The 22008-nt window shown below is 33.6% G+C and overlaps 1 protein-coding gene across 1 annotated transcript in view; it reads right to left on the bottom strand.

Annotated features, from left to right (window-relative positions):
- The window catches only part of AGMO (alkylglycerol monooxygenase), a 172278-nt gene extending 150479 nt beyond the window's left edge, over nucleotides 1-21799 (bottom strand). The window contains exons 1-3 of the mRNA XM_011943421.1: nucleotides 21509-21799; nucleotides 19920-20050; nucleotides 10987-11138 (exon numbers count right to left, since the gene is read on the bottom strand). Coding sequence (XP_011798811.1) covers nucleotides 10987-11138; nucleotides 19920-20050; nucleotides 21509-21634 — 409 coding nt within the window. The 5' untranslated portion in view covers nucleotides 21635-21799. The remainder of the gene's footprint in view (nucleotides 1-10986; nucleotides 11139-19919; nucleotides 20051-21508) is intronic.
- Nucleotides 21800-22008: the final 209 nt, after the last annotated feature.

Raw genomic sequence — 22008 nt, 5'->3', positions numbered from 1 at the left:
GAACAAAATCGAATTACCCATTAGTGTAAGAGAAGAAAGAACAAATCTGTTTTAGCAATTTTTTTCAAGTCATTTCCTAAGTTCTGGAAAAGACATTTCAATCTCTAAGCTGGAAAAGCATATTTCGATGGATTAATATTTAATTAAGATGAAAAGACAACAAAAGACACTTTAAAATATAGGCAAATGTACAAATTCTAATGGATTTTATTTCTTTTTAAAACCTTTCATGTAAATCTTTAAAATTTCAAAATAAAAATTTTCAAGTGTTGAAGGAAGAAGGGAATATGGATAAGTTTGATTTACTAGAAAAAAATCAAATTCCATGATATTTACTTGGGGAAAAGAAATATAATTTTTTTATTACAGTTGACAACTATTCATCTAGGAAAAGATCGTTAGTATCATGTCTAACTTCAGTATAAATCTAAAACACAGCCTGTCAACGGTCTCTGTGACAACTAAAATGTTCATTTTCCAATAAATGCATCTGATTAAAGACAAAGATAATTCCATTACAATTTGATAAATAGAAATCAATATGGCATTCTTCATACAACCAAGGTTTCCTAGCTTTGGATTGTATTATATAATACATTTGTACAAATACACAAATATATCTTTATAAGATCATTTATGAAGTATTATTATCCCCAGTTAACAGTGAGAAAAAAAATTGTTTGTATGAAGGTAAGTAAATTTAACCCTGAATTTGGGTAAGGCAATTCTTATAACTACCAATGTATTTTAATTATTATTTACAGAAAATATAGCAATATTTATATTATTGCATTATATAAAATACATTACATAAACAGGTTGACAACATATGAATTCATAACTTTTTTACTTATGTGTCAGACTGCACCCTAAGTGTTTTGTCCATTTTTACCGATTTAAACCTCTCAGTTAGTCTGTGAAAATTATACTATTGTTATTTGCATCTACAAATAAGGAAACACAAAGGAGTGGCATAACTTGCTTAATATTACACAGTTAAAAAGTGGTAGCAATAGAATTTGAATCCAGGCAGTTTGGTTCCAGGGTCTATTATCTTACTCTCTATTTACAGAGCCTGTCTCTCGGGGATGGATTTAGATGACCATTTCATTTCCTATCTTTTGCTCACTTGTGTTTTTCTCCGCAATTATTTCCTAGAGAAATGCTTTGGAGTAAGAAAAATAAGTTATTCCTATTTTTATGGGAATGGGGGACAATTTTATAGGAATCGGGGGGCATACTCTTTCTTTGTACCTTTAGAAAAAAAGAATCAGAATTCAAGAAATACATTACAAAATGAAGTTAAAATAAGAAAATTGTTTGGTTTTGGACAAATATAGTAATTCTTTAGGAAATTAGTCAAACTGAAAAAATTATGCACTTCAAACTAATTACTTTGACATTTGAACTTACCTGACTGTTGGATCCATCACTCGGGATTCCACAACATGCCTCAATACCTGGCGTATTACATAGGATATATTTTATATCTGGACTTTCTTCCCTCATTAGGATGTAAGCACCAAAAGGGTAACAACTTTAAAAAATTTTTAATTTTTGTGGGTACATAGTAGGTGTATATATTTATGGGGTACATGAGATATTTTGGTCCAGGAATGCAATATGTAACAGTCACATCACAAAAAAATTGGATAGCCATCACTGCACACATTTATCCTTTGGGTTACAAACAATTCAATTATACTATTTTAGTTATTTTCAAGTGAATAATTAAATTATTGTTAACCATAAGCTCCCAGGTGTGCTGTCAAATACAAGGTAGGGCAGCAACTTTTATTTGTTCACTGCTATAAGCCTAGCAATTAGGAGGTTTTGTAGTATGTAGTGGGTGCTCAGTTAATGTCTCATGAATGAGTGCCTACTTTAAAGGGTTATTCTGGGAATTAAATAATACAATATACTGCGTTACTAACACAAAACACGTAATACCTAGCAATATAAAAAAACATGTATTCAATAACAGTGGTAACATTTAAATAGTATTAAGAATCTGACAGTCACTCCCTTAAATTTTACTCATTTAAGCTTTATAAAAATCTTATGAGATGTATATTATTATTATTATTATTATTCCCATTCTATAGATGAAGAAACTAAGACACAGATCAAACTGCTCAAATCTCAGTTAATAAGTGTCAGTACAAAGAGCTGAGCTCAGGGAACTTGGCTCCACAATCTTTTTTTTTACCACTATACTTGTTGCTTCTCCAAAGCCTTTCAGTGATACTTGAAATTTAATTTTCTATATTACTATTAGTACTTTTACTAGCATCATCATTTCAGAAATAAGAATTTTAAACAGAATCCCATTTGATGTTTATGCATACAATACAGACTTTTCAGAAATCTGTCAATTTCAGAATTAATGGCAATGAGAGGACAGTTTTTTTATCAGTTTTAGAACCTGCCCCTATTATTATTGTAATTAGTTGTTGATGTCTCTGATTCACAATAGAATAAACAATGAGTGACCATACCTGTTATTAAGCAAGCATTTCAGGTACTTAGTATAGGGTTGGTATGAGATAAGTGGTCTCAAATATTTGTTGAAAAAAATAATACATAAGTAAATGTATTAATTTATTTATTCACAAATAAATGCATAAGTGAAGTCAATAGCTATAGAAATAAACATCTAAGTTGATGATTATTGCAAAAATCTTCACGTATCCTCTTAGTAATTCACACAGCCATCTTTCATTATGCTATTTTAATATGATAAAACTAAATTTTGTCATAATTATACTTGTTCAGTAAATGAAAGTGGATAGAATTAAACTTGATTTCACTTTTTTTGGTCTAAAATGGCTGTATTCAAATATTTTGTGTGCGAATGCATCATACATATTTAGTGAAAGAGACTTCCAAATTCTCCTTCTGAATAAAATTACTTTGGACACAATCTGTTTTTTCTGGATTATATTTAATCACATGTTGTTCCAAAACAATCCTAAAGTCTACTCCAAATTTAAGTGTTTTCCCTCCTGTTCCCATTTGAAATGTCCCTAAAAGTTTACATAAGCCTCCGTCTTACTTTCTTTGAATTGGCTTATTTATTCATTTACTCATCTTTACTTGGTTCCTGGACTTTCAAAGCATTTTCATTAGAATAGCTTCACAAAACTAGAAGATGAGTAAAATACATAAAATCTGTCTCAGAGAGGTTAATCCCAAGGTTATGTGTGTGGTAAACAGTTGCACAGTGGTGCACACCTAGATCTTTTGATTCAAATTTTAATGCTCTTTCTGCTATATAAGAGGCGAATACATTATGTTCTAAGGCTAAAAGAAAAGCACGGCATATTTTGTGTCCATAAAAAGAATCAAAAGTAAGTTAAAGTTTATAATCTTTACTCCATTTATGCCTTCCAATTTAATTTCGATTACTCATTTCACAGCTTTTTTTTTTTTTTTTTTTTTTTTGAGACGGAGTCTTGCTCTGTCGCCCGGGCTGGAGTGCAGTGGTCGGATCTCAGCTCACTGCAAGCTCTGCCTCCCAGGTTTACGCCATTCTCCTGCCTCAGCCTCCCAAGTAGCTGGGACTACAGGTGCCCGCCACCTCGCCCGGCTAGTTTTTTGTATTTTTTAGTAGAGACGGGGTTTCACCGTGTTAGCTAGGATGGTCTCGATCTCCTGACCTCGTGATCTGCCCGTCTCGGCCTCCCAAAGTGCTGGGATTACAGGCTTGAGCCACCGCGCCTGGCCTATTTCACAGCTTTTAATTAAATTTCTGGAGAATATTGCACAGCCATCCTCGGTTCTCCCAATTATTCTTGGAAATATTTCTATACTTTACAATCAATGTTCCAAAATAGACTAATGGAGATTCCTGACATCCCTATATTTTATATTTGTTTATAACTTCCCTGTTTAATAACTCAATGAATTTATGCTTACAATCCCTTGATAATAGCCATAATCTTTGTTTCAAATGTACTTTCTATACATTATCTACATATGGAATCTCAGAACACCAAAGGAAAGTTAGTCTGTGTCTTTCAAAATGACTACAGTTGCTAGTGATAAGAATATGCTATTTCTCTGAGAAAGACTCCCTCAAATCAGGCATTTTGAGGGGAAATAATGGTGACCTTTCAGTTCATACATATTTTAAGTGCTTCTATGGACAAATGTTTAACATCTGACATGGGATGGCTCCTGTCACTGAAATAAACTCAGAGGAAAATGGTTAACATAGGTGCCATGTTTTTGGTTGAAACTAATGATAAACTAAAAGGCATAGGAAAGTTGTTAGTGGGAACTCCAAGGCTTCTCTCGTAGAGGTGCTAAATAATCACACTTCAAGGACTGAGGAAAAGTAAGGGATCATGACGGAAGACAAGAAAAATGGTAGTAACTCAGGCAAATACAAGGTAGAGCTTACCCTAAGTGATCCACTAAGAATACAATCACAATGTATTATTAGTAGTATATACTATTATATTTACAAACAGGATCTCACGCTGACACCCAGGCTGGAGTACAGTGGCACAATCATAGCTCACTGGAGCCTAAAATTCCTGGGCTCAGGTGATCTTACTGCCTCAGCCTTCTGAGCAGCTAGAATTGTAGGCATGTGCTACCACACCCAGCTAATTGTTCAATATTTTGTAAAGAAAAGGTCTCTCTATGTTGTCCAAGTTGGTCTTGAAACTCCTAGCCTCAAACTATCCTCCTGTCTTGGTCTCCATAGGCACTGAGAGTGCTACGATTACAAGTATGAGCCAGCATTACCTGTCATAGTGTATTTTTAAAATAAAGAATAAGTCATAACGTATAGTAAAGAGTTACAAAAATCTTAGGTATATTCTGATATCAAAAAACAAGTACAGAAGAATGTAAGTAATCTATTCATCAATGCAGACCACATTCCTGGCACCTTCACAAGTTAAAATAATTTCTCAGCAATATATCTGTTTATTTTCTTTGTTTAAACTATGATTGAAATTAGGATAATCTAACTTCAGCTTCTAAAAGAAAGCCAGAAAGGAATGAATAACTTTAAGAGTCATATAGAGGAGCTCACTTAATCAAAATGAAGTTGTGGGAATAAATATTTGTAACTACACAAAAATTGTGAACTCTACTTTGTTTGCATATAGAATGAGATGAATTTTAAAATGAATTAAGCAATCTGTTTGCTGAGGGAAAAAGTTACAGTTTGAGGGGATAGTATGGATTGCTTATTACAACAATTTTAGATAATGATCCCGCTTTCAGGACTAAACTAAATTTTGTAACCTCAATGTATAATCAATGCCTCAGAATGAAATATAATAGTAAAGATGCAACTGGATAAATTCTATATTTTAATTTTTTGATTATTATTATTAATTTTATTTTTAATTTTTTTTAACTTTTAGATTCAGGGGCACATGTGCAGGTTTGTTCTATGTAAACTGTGTGTCATGAGGTTTGGTGTACAGATAATTTCATCCCCTGGGTAATAAGCATAGTACCTGATAGGTACTTTTTTCTGATTTTCTCCCTTCTCTCACCCTCCATACTCAAGTTGGCTGCAGTGTCTGTGCTCCTCTCCTAGCATCCCTGTGTTCTCATTGTTTAGCTCCCACTTATAAGTGAGAACATGTGGTATGTAGTTTTCTCTTCCTTAGTTTGCTTAGGATAATGTTCTCCAACTCTGTCTATGTTGCTGCAAAGGACATGATCTCTTTCTTTTTTATGGCTGCATAGTATTCCGTAGTGTATATATACCACATTTTCTTTATCCGGTCTACCATTGGTTGGTATTTATATTTATTCCATGTCTTTACTATTATGAATAGTGCTGCACTGAACATACACATGTATGTGTCTTTATAATAGAACAATTTATATTCCTTTGGGTATATACTCAATAACAGGATTTCTGTGTCAAATGGTAATTCTAAGTTATTTGAGGAATTATCAAACTGCTTTACACAATGGCTGAACTGACTTGCACTCCCACCAACAGTGTATAAGCACTCCTTTTTTTCTGCAACCTCACCAACATCTGTTATTTTTTGACTTTTTAATAATAGTCATTCTGACTAGTGTAAGATGGTATCTTACTGTGGTTTTTGATTTTCATTTCTGTAATGATTAGTGATGTTGAGCTTTTTTCATATGAAAACTCTAATTTGTTATTCTATGTAATATATGAGGAGGCTGCCTGTTTCAGTCAGGGTCCAATCAGGAGACAGAAACCACATTAGTAACTTGAATAAGGAAAAGTTAATATAAAGAATTATTAAAGGGTAAAGAGGAAGTTAACAACTAAAAAGGTAAGGAGAGAGGAATTCAATGTTACAGAAGTAGCAACAAAACAATGTAGCTACTGCCTATAGAGCTGAGGGAGAGAGAATCGAGGAGGTACTTATACCTTTAGAAGAGTCCCACTCATGTACTCACACACTCACACCAACCCCAAGTCTAAGACCCAGACATCTCTGGAGAGGTTGTGGCTATGACTGGAACTCTGTTGGTGACAGAGAAATTCACTAAATAGAGTATATAGGTCCAAGAGTGTATAAGCTACAGCTAGATTTTTGGTACGGCCCCCTGAATAGTAGAGAATCTTGCCAGAGTGTGTAGGCTACAGCTGAGCAAGAGGTGAAGTGTGCCACATCCCTCACATACCAAACCTGTAAGTGCCAGATACAAAAGAGCATGCTGGAAAATGGAGGCAAGGTCCCTTTCTCATGTTCTGCCTTTGCAGTGTCCTTCCAGCCCCTTAAATTGGCAAAGTCTAACATCAAGTCAGCTGGGAAAAGAGAAATGTCTACAGCATGCAGCTCTGACAATACAAGGAAGGGCAAAGAAGAATAGATTTGAAGAGAAGTCATAAATAATAACTGGCGTGCTGGCACTTCCCCATACTTGGTTGACACTGATACAGTTAAAAACAGTATAAAGTCACATATTTATACATAGAATCACAAATCATAACCTCTTGTATTGTTTTTCTAAATTTGGTTATATACTATAGCATTCTGCCTTAGAACTACAAACCAAGAAATTACATTGGTGACATTATTTATGAATTTAACTTTCCGTAAAAGTATATATAGAGAAAAAGTATAAATTTTAGGTGTACAACTAACTCAATGAATTTTTACAAATATAAGAACTCATGTAAACACCACCCAAGGTAAGACAGAGTTTATTATCAGAACCCTGAAGGCCTCATTCTTGTTCCTCCCAAGCAGTAATTATCAGCTTTTAAAAATGTTTCCTTGAAAATCTTTACCTGTTTTCTTATATGTTTAGTGTAACTAATAAAATGTACAAAGAAAAATAATGTACTGTTTTTATTTTTTATTTTTTGAGACGGAGTCTTGCTCTGTCGCCCCAGGCTGGGTGGCAGTGGCATGATATTGGCTCACTGCAACCTCCGCCTCCCGGGTTCAAGCATTTCTCCTGCCTCAGCCTCCTGAGTAGCTGGGATTACAGGCGTGCGCCACCACACCTGCTAATTTTTGTATTTTTAGTGGAGACGGGGTTTCACCATGTTGGTCAGGCTGGTCTCGAATTCCTGACCTTGTGATCCGCCAGCCTTGGCCTCCCAAAGTGCTAGGATTACAGTCGTGAGCCACTGTGCCCAGCCTAATGCACTATTTTTATGTGGAGGAAAAGAATGCACAAAGTTACTTTTTAAATTTAAGAGCTATTTATCCTTCTATATATTTTTCTAAAATCATCAAAGCTGTCTATAATAGAACTATTGTATTGCCCTTGCTTTGTGTAATTTGACCATAATTAGCAATTTCTTTTTCATTCCAGAGGAAGAAAAAATTATATAAAGAGCATACAGAACTTCAATATCTTGGCATAGTGATAGAGATGGAATTCAAATGTTGAGAATAAACTGTTTTCTGCTAACTGTCCCATAACTGAGAAAATGCAACATATATGCAATAGAAACAAATGACAACAACAACAAATCTAGCAATGATTTGGAATCCTAAGGAAGCAATTTAAATACATGTAAAGACAAAATTTTAAATACGTAATATATTGTTTCTTCAAAACTCACAGCATTTAACATGCTAACAACTGTGAAGTATGTTTTTGCTATATCATTTTGAAGTAGCGAAAAGAAAGTAATACATTGAATAGAAAAAGTAGGATTTTATTTTTGTCTTACTATATTTTAAGATGACATATGTATTTTGGAATTATTGAAACTTTTTAGTTAAATAAATTTGACCAGTTATTCAATTTGGACAGTATTCCAAAAGGCTCAAGAAATTGGATATTATATGGGAGTTTTTAGTCCTGTGTGTGTCTTCATTTCTAAAAAAACATTTTACTATTTTACAGTATTATTTACAAATAAAATTTAAAAATTAAGCATTATATTGAAGGTTGACACATTTAAATAAATTACTTTTTTCCTACTAGCTTTCCATTACAAGTCAAAAGTCTTTGAACTTACAGTTTGGCTCCATAGCCTGAAGGTTGTAAATGTTTTTCCAGAAGGTTTTCAAAATTTTTTTAATGCCTGCCTTTTTTACTGGATTCAGTTCAAAATTTCTAATGAGAAGCATACTTTAAATAGCCTTGATGCCACATTTTTAATATGTTATTTTACTTTATTGCTCTTCCCAACTGAGAACACTTATAATGAACATTTTTAAGAGTTTTATATTGGTAATATTTTGTTGGTTCTTTGTTTCCTGTTATAATGGGCTTTCAAGGAGTAAACAAATTTGCAGATTTCCCAAATAAACACATCTGTATTGGGCAGTGTGGCATGAGGAAGGTTCTTGAAAGTATGTAATATATTACAATATAAATGCTTTCTGCAACACCCCTTTGTGCATAGAAAATGAGGAAGATTGCCAATGAGTTCATTTTAGGAAGAAAACTACTCATTTGAAATAAAACACAAATATGTTATTATGTAAACCATATTCATTCTTAATCATGTCTGATTTTGGAGTAGCCTTTGCATTTATATATGAGGAAATAGTGTCAGGAACTGACCTATTATGTGTCAAAGACAAATCTTATCACACACAAAATTAATAACTTTTTCTAATTTATATATTCACTTCAAATTGTTCTAATAAATTAAACCTTCATAGAGTTTCATTAAATACACATGCTTAAGGTGGTTAACATAAACAATGCTATATTTAAAATTTAACAGCCTTGAGCATAACACAAATCCGTGCTACTCCTAATTCCTTCATCCTTGCTTGGGAAGGATATTTGGTCACACTTACTCCTACACAGATAACTCAGTTATTCACCCTGATCTCTGGTCTCTTCTGTCCATCTGCCATCTATTTATTATTATTATTCCAGGTTCCTTCCTCTTCCTTCCTTCCTCCCCACCCACTCAACCAACCACCCACTGAAATCCTGAGTTCTGCTCTTCCGTAGTTTTTCAAGATTAGTACTTTCCCGCTCTTCCCTTCAGAAATACTTTGGAATGCTTTTTTCTCTTCAGAGACCACTTGCTCAGCTTAGCTCTACAACTATTTCTCAGCCCCTTCATATCCCTACAGAGGTTCAGACCTAGATTTGTTCCTCATTCTTCCATTTCCCTTTCTATAACAAAATATTTCTTTGGAAGTGCAGCCAAGAATCCCAAAAAGCATATTCAGTGAACCAGAGCAGTAAGAGGGCTTTTGCAGATGAGACATTTTGCAAAACTATGGTAACAGAAAAGTGCATATGGTCAGTGCCTAGCTGATTGCATTTTCATTTGTAATGTGGAAGTACTGCCAACAAATTGAATTAAGCTTACTATAGTAGAACACATTACTTAAAATTCCATTCTGTTGCAGAGTCCTGAATGACCCTCAATGATTGGGTTGTGAAGTTTGATATTGTGTACATTTTTTGACTCTACCAAGCATGTGATAATAAAAATAACGGAAGGCAATATATTAAAATACAATACTGCTATAAACATGCAAGTGCAAGTATGTTTTTCACATAATGATTCATTTTCCTCTGGGTTAAGAAGGAAAAGTAGATCCACCATTTGATCCAGCAATTCCACTGGAATTACTGGATCAATTACAGATCAAACAGTAGTGGATCTACCTTTCCTTCTTTAAGAAATCTCCACACTGTTTTCCATAGAGGTTGTACTAGTTTATCCTTCCTACCAACAGTGTAAAAGGGTTCTGTTTTCACTGCAAAAATATGAAACCAGCCCAAATGCCCATCAAGAAATGAGCAGATAAAGAAAATGTGATATATATTTAGCATCGAATACTACTCAGCCATAAAAAGGAATGAAATAATGGCATTTGCAGCAGCCCAGATGGAACTGGAGACTATTATTCTAAGTGAAGTGACTCAGGAATGGGAAACCAAACATCATATGTTCTCACTCATATGTGGGAGCTAAGCTAAAAGGACACAAACGCATAAGAATGATACATTGGACTTAAGGACTCGGGGGAGAGGGTGGGGGTGGCAAGGGATAAAAGATTACACATTGGGTACAGGGTACACTGCTCGAGTGATAGGTGCACCAGAATCTCAGAAATCAAAACTAAAGAACTTACTCACTTAACCAAACACCACCTGTTCCCCAAAAACCTATTGAAATAAAAAATTAAACACAAGCAAACAAAAAAACCTTTTATCCCAACGGCCAAATGTTAGGAACTTGTTTGGCTTCTGACTAATAAATACCCCCATAAAAATTAAAATTCTCATTAAAAACCAAACAGTAAATGATTTTAAAAGCAATGCTATAGCCATCACTTTCTAATCTTTTTTAAAATTAGAAAGAAGCGAAAAAAATGTACTTCCAATAATTTCATATCTTTTTAAAATATGGCTTCAGATTTTCTCCACTTAAATTGCAAAGTAAACCTTCATTATTAACTTTTATATCCAATAAAATATACTATTTTATTCCTGTATTTATCCATTCAATAATTATTTACTGAATATATACTATGTACCAAACACAGTTCAACCTAAGTTAACAAAAAGTCCTCATTCGCAGCTTACCATGGGCCATACGATGGAACCAGTAGTAGCCAAAGTCAACTCCTAAGAAGGTTAAATACCAAGTCCATGGGGAATCCCAAGGCAAACTGAACAGCCTGTAGTTCTCCCAGATATAAATATAACTGGTCAATTCAATGCTCCTGAAAAATAGACTGGAAGATAAAATTCACAATCAGTGATTATATAACATTTTAGAAATAAAATTATGCTAAAATGTTTTAAATAACATTTAAAATTAATATCTTCATATGAAAAAATGAAGCTCTTTCTTCTACTTTGTTTCTTCTCTGTCATTCTTTTTAAAGGCTCAAATTCCTTAGTATCAAAATCATTCCCAGGAAGCTTCATTTTATTTCATAGGCATCATGGATGCCAGCTGTTTGTGCTCTCAACTTCATGAAATTTAAAAGGCCATTTTTTCATGTCTCTTAAAATATTTTTCATTGAGCCCATGCAACGTAAATATGACAAGACTACAACTTAATTTCTATGATTGTCATTTCTAAATTTTATTGAAGTATATATTAAGAATGCTTTATGAAGGGAATATAAACTAGGCTTTTTAAAATATTAGGAAAAAAATTTCCTTAGATGTAAGGTATACAAACCTAATTAAAATAAACAAATATTTCTAAAACTCAGACACTATACTATATCTTGCCACCTATTTATCAAACTTCTGCAAATTCTTATTTTCAGTAACTTTTAAAAACCTACAAAATATGTTTTAATTTTAAAAAGTATATTTTTTTCTTTCAAATTTTATGTGATCAAATTTAAGATTAGCTTCTAGATTGTTTTGTCTCTTTTATCAATTTGATTGAGTTGACTTTTCCTTCTATATTTATTTTTAAATAGAAAAAGAATTAATCATTCTGGTTAATAAAGATATATTTATAAGTCATCAACAAGTTTGGTGCTGAAAATTCTGAGAAACTTCTTAAATATTCTAATTTTAGATAAAAGTGGAAGAAGTGGTGCAGATTATTATACCACTAAAATTTTTTATTTTTACAATATTTCCCTTTACAGAGTCAGTTTCTGCAAATTAGCATTTTACTGGTTCTTTTAAAGATCCAGCCCTTTAATTTTATTCTTGAATTTAATTATCATATGACTTTAATCGTGATTTAATAACTTTAAAACAACCTCTTATACTTTAATATTTTAAAGTGTTATTATTTAATCTGTAAAACACTAGGCTATTTTATAACAGCATTAATATACATAACTCAGAGAAATGCCAAATGCTTACAATTTTGAACAAGAGTACACATCACCACACATTAAAAATCTCAATTTCCAATTTGAGATTACATGGTTGGAAGAAGCAGTTTTGTCCCTGTGTTCAAGTCCTTGACCCAAAGGAGTTGCTCATCCTGTACCCCTCCTACAATGCCAATCTGAGTGATACTCTGAGTACTCCAGAAACCACTGCTGCAGTGGCCCTGAGACTGCTTGTGGGCCTTCATTTAAAACCTGCCTTCCAAGTTTTTAAGAAGGTATGTTAGTCAAAGTAGGGGGTTAGAACAAATTATACTGTAAAGCTTGTTAGCTTGGTTGGTTACTTTTATATATTTAGATGAGGGCTTCACAACAGTGCTACTGTTGACATTTGGACAGGATAGTTCTTTGTTGGAAGAGGTTGTTTGGTGCAAACGTTTACTGAAACTATGAAATATTAAAATTGCTCACTATTGTTTATTAGTAGGGGTTACCCATATAAAATTCAAGTTTTAGGTTAAAAATGACAATATCCGTTTTATATGCTTCAATATAACAATTTCTCTAAAACAGGAATTCTTAACTTTAACACTACTACAATTTGGGCCAAATACTTTTTTGTTTTGAAAGCCTTTCGTGTGCATCATTGAATGTATTCCAGCATTGCTGTTCTTTAGCACCTAGATTTAGGACCCCTCCTTCTCACCCCAGCTATGATTACAAAAATGTCTCCAGATATTTCCAAGTGTTTCCTGGGGAGTAAAAATTTCCCCAGTTGATAACCTCTGCCTTAAGACAACTGATCCAGAAAAATAGATTAAAACAAAATGTAGTAGAAAGTTGAAAACATCTATAGCTGAATGGCTTAAGTATTAGCACATAGTATCAAAGCAGATTCCTCCATGGATTCAGGCAGTCATTCAGTGAATTCATATGAAGAGCCTACTAAGTGCCAAGCACAGTACAAGATGCAAGAACACACTATTAAACAGGGCAACACCACCAGCCTTATAAATGTTCCCTCAATTTAATACCTTTTAAAAAAAAATATGCTATCTTTCTTGTCAGCTCCAGTGAAAATGGAAATAGGCATTAAGATACCAAGATCTCAATAACAGACTGAAGGTCCTTGAAAAAATTCCATTTGTTAAAATAAATAAATAAATAAATACAATTAAATCAATCAATAAATAAAAATTTTTAAAAACCTGCCTGACATTGAAATACTTTTCTATTTCCTGTACAGGTGCCAGGTCTTGAGCAGACACCCAATTTATTACTCCATCAACTGACTTATTAGGGTTGACACAAATCGAGCTGAAATATGCTTGACATACTACAGTCAAGCCTTCCCCCCACCACATCCCACACACATTAACATGAAGCCTAACTTCCCTCAAGACACGAAGAAGGAGGGGAGAAGCTGTAAGAGTTATATTCCCTGCTTTCTATCAGCAAAATTAATTTGATCCTCTTTTATTACATATATGAAAGAATAGCTATGGAGTGCCCACAACTAAAAGCAATTCACCTAAGCAATACAGCTGGCAAATGATTATCAAGCTCTGGAAAGCCCGGGATTGTAGAAAATAGCACCTACATTTTCAAAAATGTTCCCACCAGACCTTGAATCATAAACCAAAGTTCCTTCCTCTTTCTCTTCTCAATCCCCCTTACCCCTTCCACCCTGCAATCTCAGCACATGACTCTGCATCCTGGAATTTAAACTCTCTAAACTCCATCCTGCAGGAAGAGGCACATACAATATGTACGTATATAGTAAGCTTACTTTATCACATGAAGATGGAATATTGGGTAGCACAGGGGCTTGGAATTCCCAAATACCAGATCCCTTTTATGCCTTAAGTTTGAGTGTAAGGCCAGGAAAGTGACCTAAATGTAAAGAGACATTAGAATCCTCTAATTAGCAAACTGTGTATAGAGAGGCTTTCCTTCCATTGTCCTATTTTCTTCATGAATTCCCCCAAACAGCAGTTTTCTCTTGGGTCTGAAGTATATGTTTCAGCAAATGAAAAGTAGCTTATTTCTCTAACTAGTGATCTGATTTTCTGTGTATTTTACTTAACATTTTTCTCTCATCACTAGAAATTTGTCAATGTTCAGTTACTATAAAAAAGTTACTAAGTTACTAAATTACTATTTAGTATTAATCCCCATTTTTTACAAACTAAAATTCCGTTTTAATGTTAATATGAAAAAATAATCAATAAATCAGAAATAAATGTTATTTGGGGATTGAGAATTAGAAACTAATGAGTTTTCAAAGTCATCTCCATCTGAGTCTACCCATCACCAGGAACAGAAGTGTGAGAGTGGTCATGATGTTCACCCATTCAGTATCTAAGGATAATTTAAGGTGTGAGATAATTAGGTTGAATGAGCCCTAAAATGACTCTCAAGCTGTTGTCATTAAGAAAGCAAGTGACATTTGAAGTAATGCTCTCATTGCAGCCTCCTAAGATAACAGAGCAAGTTTCAAAATAAGTAGACTTATGTACTATACTCATACGAATCTGCCAATTTATATTATTCCTTAACTGTCATTATAGCTGAGTGTTCTGATTTGGCCAGATTATACAAAACTAAAAAAAAAAAAAAATAGATATTTTTGTTTCGAATACTCTTGTTTTATGAGCCAGAAAATAAATGAATATTTAAACAAGATAATTACAAATATCCTTAAAACTCCAAGAAGTTACAAATAAATTAATGTATTGGATCATATATATATGTGTGTATATATATATTTTGGATCATATATATGTGTGTATATATATTGGATCATATATATTATTGGATCATATATATTGGATCATATATACATTAGATCATGTATATGTATATATGTTGGATCATATATATGTATATATATTGGATCACACACACACACATATATACATTTATGTAGAGAGAGTGAGAGAGATTTTTCTGGGAAATGTTGTTATTTATCTACTTCAAAATCCCTTCAACTGAATCCAGGAGTTTGCACTGCCTGTCTGTAAAGCTACTGCCACTTTTGCTCCATCTAGTGGAATATTGATTTTTGCTTGGTAATAATAAGATAGATAATATTACCTTTACCGTCTGCAAACAAATAAAATCTGTACTACTAATTCTTATTGTTAAATAGTATTGTTCATAAAACAATCACTTAATTTAATTTCTTCATAACAGCAACCATAAAACCATAAACCTTTAAAAACGCAATGTGATAGATTTGGAAGAAATGAATTTGCCACACTCTTTACTTTGCAGGAAATGTATTACTCGATTGAATAAACACACAAGTCCAGACTAATAAGCAGTGAATCTTGCATTCACTAGGGAAGTTTCGTCTAATAGCAGTTTGTGAAGTTATGCAATTAATAACAAAGGCAAAGTCTATTTATTAGTTTTCTAATGCAAATGTTAAGAGGAAATGAGACATTCTCTCAAATATAATTAACAAACCAACAAATTTTAAAATCTATTTTCCTTACTTGGGGATTTTTCATAATTATTTCTAAGTTAATAAATTTTAGTATCAATAATAAAGTATTATTATTAACATTATATAGATTCATTTATCTCTTATTTTGGACAATGAATTGCTGCTTATTAAAGTCATCATCCAAAATTATATACATTCATTTGTTAGGTCTGATTTGCCAAGGCAACATTTAGCCTCTCATGCTAAAGCCCCTAGTATAAAAACCCAGTATACAATTTTTCTATATTCTCTGGCCCCATCCCAAAGAGTCAAAAATATTTCTAAAAGGTTTAATTTCCTCCTTTTTAATTTTTTTTTTTTTTGATGAATTGAAACTTTCTTGTCAGGAATGGAAAATTCCATGGCAGGCATGGCCAGTAAAAGTATGCATATATATGGTTGAACATTGTGGAGCTAGCTCCATAGTAAAAATTGGCAGTGACTCATATGTATTAAAAGTGGAGTGTCCCCAACTTTATTTGAAAATTTACCTACTTAAATTATTCCTCTAACCTATTGCAATTTGATTTATAATCTGCTGTTTCAACAGAATAAATGAACCCATTAAAAACAAACATACTGTAGATATTTATATCAGGAATAAAACTTCTCTGGGGAGGATGCAATTTATGGAAGTAGAAACATTGGAAGGAAGTAACAAATTGAAGTCCCGGTTTTCTAATGAAGGATTGGAAATTGAGTTCTGCTTAAACAAGCAGGAAAAAATAATGTGATTATTTTTCACTCATTAACATTTAAGTCAGTAGCAGGATATTTCACAAGTTTTAGATACGTTTGCTTAAACAATAGATTTTGTAAATATTTTGTTAAATAAAGTTTAATTTTTTTACAGTCACATATGCCACTAATTGTTAGAAAGGCAGATTATTTGCACGATACACTGTGTTTATCTAGAATACATAGACATATCTTTTTATAACTAGGACTGGTATCTGATTAGGAAGGCTGCCTACTGGATGATAGGCTGTCTACTGGATTTCAGAAGAGCAAAACAGATGCAAGCCTGCCCAGAATCTGGTTCTTAGGACAGATGGAGTTTTATTACAGACCATGGTCTGTCCAACAGACTTGTAAACAAGATACAATCTTCTCCATCGTTAATATTTTCCTTGACATAAAGATTTGAAAGAGGTAGCATATGTCTTTTCTATCACCATGGTAAGCACACTATTAATCTTTAAGCTACCTGAAATTTTATGTAATCCTGAAATTAAGATCCTCAAAAGAAAAACATTGTTTTTCTTCAAAGTCTGCACACAACATTTCTATTACGTGAATGACGAAGTGGAAAAACGTGTTCGCTTTGATTTCCACTTCTTTTGTCAGAGGCCACATGCTTATTTGGAATTATTATCCAAAGCATAATTCTTCACAAACGTATTAGCAAAAGGCATACTACCATTTGTCTTGCAATCACCTATTTGAAGGACGTAGCAAGCCCCTGTTGCTAGTGCAGAAAATGAAATTAGTCCCTGGGAGAGGATACAATCATTGCCGTGTTAATCTAACCCTCAGCTGTTAATGATTTGCACAGGGATTCCCCTTGACGCTGTGGCTTCAACTGAAATATTGTTTTAAGAATTGATGTCAAATTCTTCCTTTTTTTTTCCTGAAAGCGGATTGAGAGGAATGGATCCACAGGCTTGCTTTTCCTTTTCTGTTTATATCTGGGTTTGGGTTTTTTTTATAGCAACAAATAAAATAAAAACATTTTCACCATAGTTCTATACAACAAAACAAAACAAAACAAAAATTCATTTTCAGATAATTTGCTTTACTGGGATCTTTCAGACAAGTCTGTAAAAGAGAAAAATTCCTTGAAAAACTTTAAAGAAATCCACATTTCATAATTTAGAATTGTTCTCTACATCTACAAGGAAAAAAGGAGTAATTTGCTATTCGCATTTAAAATAACTATAGAAAAATATTCTCCAAATTAAAGTTCATAACCTTTTACCTTTCTCTCAAAGGGCACCAGAGTTAACAGTTTGTGTTAGTTTAAGGACTGTTATGAGTAGTGGGTGAAGGAAAAGAACCGCATGTTCTATCCCTGAAGGACTGGTTTGTTTTGGTTTCTTTTTTTCCTTCTCTCTCTCTCTCTCTCTCTCTCTGCTTTTGGGGGTGTATAGTTTGTAAAAATATCTCTTTTATTCTTATTTTCCTGTTATAACTCTGTACCTTTTTAAAATAACACTGCTGAGCAAAAATATTGTATTGAGGATACAGTTTATATTTCTGGTACTTACAATGTTATGATAAGAGAACAATCTAATTTAATTTGGAACCAAATCAAACTTTAAAAGGTAAAAAAATAATTCTGAAGAGTTCATTCAATTTGCTGTCAAATTCATTGTCAAAATGCTTAACAAACTCATTCCAATTCAGTAAAATATATGACCTGTAATTGCATATGCAGGGCAATTTTCAGTTATCAGGTGACTTTTATAGTTTATCAATAATCTGATTTCCATAAATCTATACACTTAACTTTCTGAGAATGAGCTAAATTAACCAACTGAGTATTTTCAAATAACTAAATCTACATCTAAAGCTATATACCCTTGGGCATGTTGAATGTATTTATTGTTCATTTCTGCTTAAGGGGGACATGTATTATAATAAAGGAAATTATTTATACTTGTAAATTCTTATTCATGATAATCTGGGAATTAGCTGCAAATTTCTGGAGACATTATCTTCCTCCGATTCCTACTGCAAAATGCAACAATTACAAGTAGTTTTTCAGAGTAAATATTATTAAATTACTTCTACTATATACCTAATGCACTTTTCTCAAACACTTATTGAAAAAAATTACTTTTAGGTTTATTTTCTATTTAAACTATTTTACGTAATATATGAAATTATTCCACCTTTTTTAGACTTTTAAAGTTTTCATGTTATTTTTTAAAAATCCACCTTAGTTTCCCACTGGGCGGTTAATAGAAACATTCCAGAGCAATGAGCACCAGTCCGAAGTAAAGCTCTTAAAACAGGACAAGAAGTAATGGGTGGGAAGCTGGAACGAGAACATTCATCAGTAGCTCAAAGCACAGACGTCCAAGGGAATCTTTGCTCACCCTCTGCCTCTTTGGTAAGCCCACATGTGTTGAAGATGACTTCCATGTTTTGGTCTTTCCTCTTCACACATTATAATGTACTCTTTCTAAACAAATAGTAGGTCATTTATATCTTACTATTATCGGGTCCCAATATCCCCTAATTTTATCATCAACATAATGTTATAGGAATATTACTGCTTTTTGGGTAACTTTACACGCAACAGACATCATTCCAGGCACAGGAGCTAAAACTATTAAGAACACATACCTCTTGCTCTCAAGTTGTGTGCGAGCTAGCAGGAAGGGCTGAGAGAAAAACAGGTGAGCATCATGTCTTGTGATAATTCTAGATCTGGGATAAGCACACAATTCCATGGGACTGTAGTGTAGCAATGCATAACGTAAGGTTGGAGAACAGATAAGGCTTGTTGAAGAGTGTGACATGTATGCTTAGACCTAATAAATGAATCTGAATGGGGCTGGATGGCTTTCTAGGCAGAGGGAAGTACCTGTGGCATGTGGACAATGGCAAGTAGTAAAGCATGATAGGATAAAGATGACGAACAGGAGAGTGGAGGACCCAAAAGCAAAGTCAGAGAAGCAATGTTCTCTATAGTTCAGGACAGGGATTTGTGCCTTATACATGTGGCAATAGGGAGCCAGTGAAGGGTTTTCACTGGATTCATGTTATGGAAATGTTTGGTTGCAAACGGGGTTGTACTAGAGCCAGACACCAATTAGGAAACCATTGTAGTTATTCAGAGATTTGTGTGACCTGCTCTAGGGAATGTCTACACCCCAGAGAGCTATTCTTTCTGAAGCTGAAAGAGACAAAACACAGTTTTAATAGAGAACTAGACTATAACTCAGAGCTGGAACCACAATAAGGCAAATGAAGCACTCATTTTAAAGGGGTATCAACAAAGTCAAGATAAATAATCTTTAGGGTGATTTTTTAAATGAGTGCAAAAAATCAATGAAGAACAAAATATCAAAATTTTAAATAATGACATGAACAGAATTCTTTGGTAATATTTGTGGAAATAAACTAATTCTCCCATGCATTGAGTTCCTTTGTCTCTCATACTTAGGCAATTTCAGTTTTTCTACTCAGTGTTGTTAGCCATCTAACTCACCTTGGAAGTCGAGACAGAACACCAGCTGAGATTGACGTTAAAGCATCATCCAAGCGACCCGGTGACTTCCCTTTGTGAATCCAGCTGACAACAAGTTCAAGTAGCATCAAGGAAATGAAAAATGGAGTTGCCTAGAAAGGAAATTGCAGAAAAGAGATGCTATTATGTCCCATATGAAATTATTTTACATTTCCTGATTAGTCACTTCAGAATTGAAATGCCCAGATTTGGGAAGCCCCGCAGGAGATGGTAGACACCCATTTTAGAGGATTACTTCCCACACAGTGGTAAAGAAGTCTAATTATTTTAGACATTTGCTAAATATGTGCTCAGATTCTATCATCCAATTTGAATATGAAATGTAATCATAGAGATCACCATGATAATTATAATATTATAAGATTATGAGGAACATCTTCCAAATGAGGTTAAAAAAGTACATTGAGAATAAGGTAAATAATTAGAAGTCTATCATCTCTACATGTGTAATTTAGATCCACTTCAAGAGGCTTTCCTTAAAGATGCACATAATTCTAATTTTTCATCTTAGTATTACCAGAACTATTTCTAATGATGAAATTGAAAGGGTAGAGACAATTTTCTTCCTAGAATTTTAGAGAATATGGTAATTTTACATGTTTTCTTAAAACATGATTCAGATTTTATTCCCTTGGTTTTGATTTTTGTTTCATGTAAGAAGAGGTGTTTTGAAGGCTCCACTATTGGTGATGGAGCATTGAATTCGGTTTAATGTTGCAGTATAAACAATAACACTTTATGAAGATATCAGTGCCACTTTTTTAACTTAAAAAAATCAGAAAGAAAGCGTAATATCTAATCTTGAAAAAGTATGGATTTTACTCATTTGGAAGGTAATCATGAGTTTTGAAGCTTTCTAAACTGAACTCTCAGTAACATATTCTGTGATGTCATTTTTTTTTTTTTTTTTCTATTTCTGCTTTGAACTAGTGAGTGTTGTAGGAACAACGTTGATAGGGTGGGGAACTTCAGTACTCAAATTCTAATTCTGGATATTTCCACTTCCAGTCATAGCCAGGAACCAGAAGTGAAATGTGCCTCTGAGTACTTCAGAGTTTCAAAGAAAACTTGGTTCAAATTCAAGCTTAGGAAGTCAGAGTTGGACTTGGTCAAGCTGCGTATCCTTCATTCTGCAGAACTATTCTGCCAAATGAAAGAAGAAATAGTTTCCCTGGAAGGGGTGGACAAGTTAAAGATTTAAAAATGAAATTGTTACAAAGTTTACTGATGTGATGTAACTATTTGACATTGAGCTTCCAACAGCTACATTTACAATGCCACGGAATCCAGGAAAACTTTAAACTTTTGTTTTTATCATATTCTGGAGTGACATACAAAGGAGGGAGGGAATTTACAGGTGAAGATGGCTACGGATTGTAAGGAAATTCAAGTAGAAATTCTACTTTTGCTTCATGCCTTTAAGAAACTGAATTATTATTAGAATTTAATAATTTGAATAATGAAAGCGAACAAAACCCTAAGGAAGTTGACCTTACCATTTATTAAGAAAGCAGCAAGAGTAAGAGTAACCTCTTCCAATATAGTCTCACCTTTTTAACATAATCAGGCACCTCTTCTAATGTTTGGAACGAAGTTTCATTGGGTTTCATCGTGTAAAACAACATGCGAAATCCCTGGGAAAATGAAACATCCTGCTGGGCTTCTGGGTTCTTCATTTCTGCCCTTGTCTGATTCCCAGCTGGAGAATATTTAGGATTCAATGCTTGAAGCCAGAGGCTGAACAAAGAGGACGAGATGTGCAGCTCAGAACAAGCTCTTTGTCAGAGAACAGCTAAAACCCTCCATTAAGAGCACACTCGACAGCCGATTCTGTGTAGAGACAGAAAAATACAAGGATCAAGAACAAGTACAGAGTTCAGTGGGCGCTAGGCCAGAAACAGGGCATGTGGGGGAGGGAAAAGAGGACTCATACCCAAACCAAAGTCATACAGTGCAGTTTGACTGTAGGTGGAGCAAGTTACTACTTAAAAAAGAAGAGAAAAAAAATCGTAACAGTGTCATGGAAAGAAAAAAGTGATAATGCAGGTAT

Source organism: Colobus angolensis, unplaced genomic scaffold (assembly GCF_000951035.1).
Source record: "Colobus angolensis palliatus isolate OR3802 unplaced genomic scaffold, Cang.pa_1.0 Scaffold104, whole genome shotgun sequence".
NCBI lineage: Eukaryota > Metazoa > Chordata > Mammalia > Primates > Cercopithecidae > Colobus > Colobus angolensis.
The sequence above is the reverse complement of the archived record's forward strand: the minus strand, read 5'-3'. Positions and strand labels throughout refer to the sequence as shown.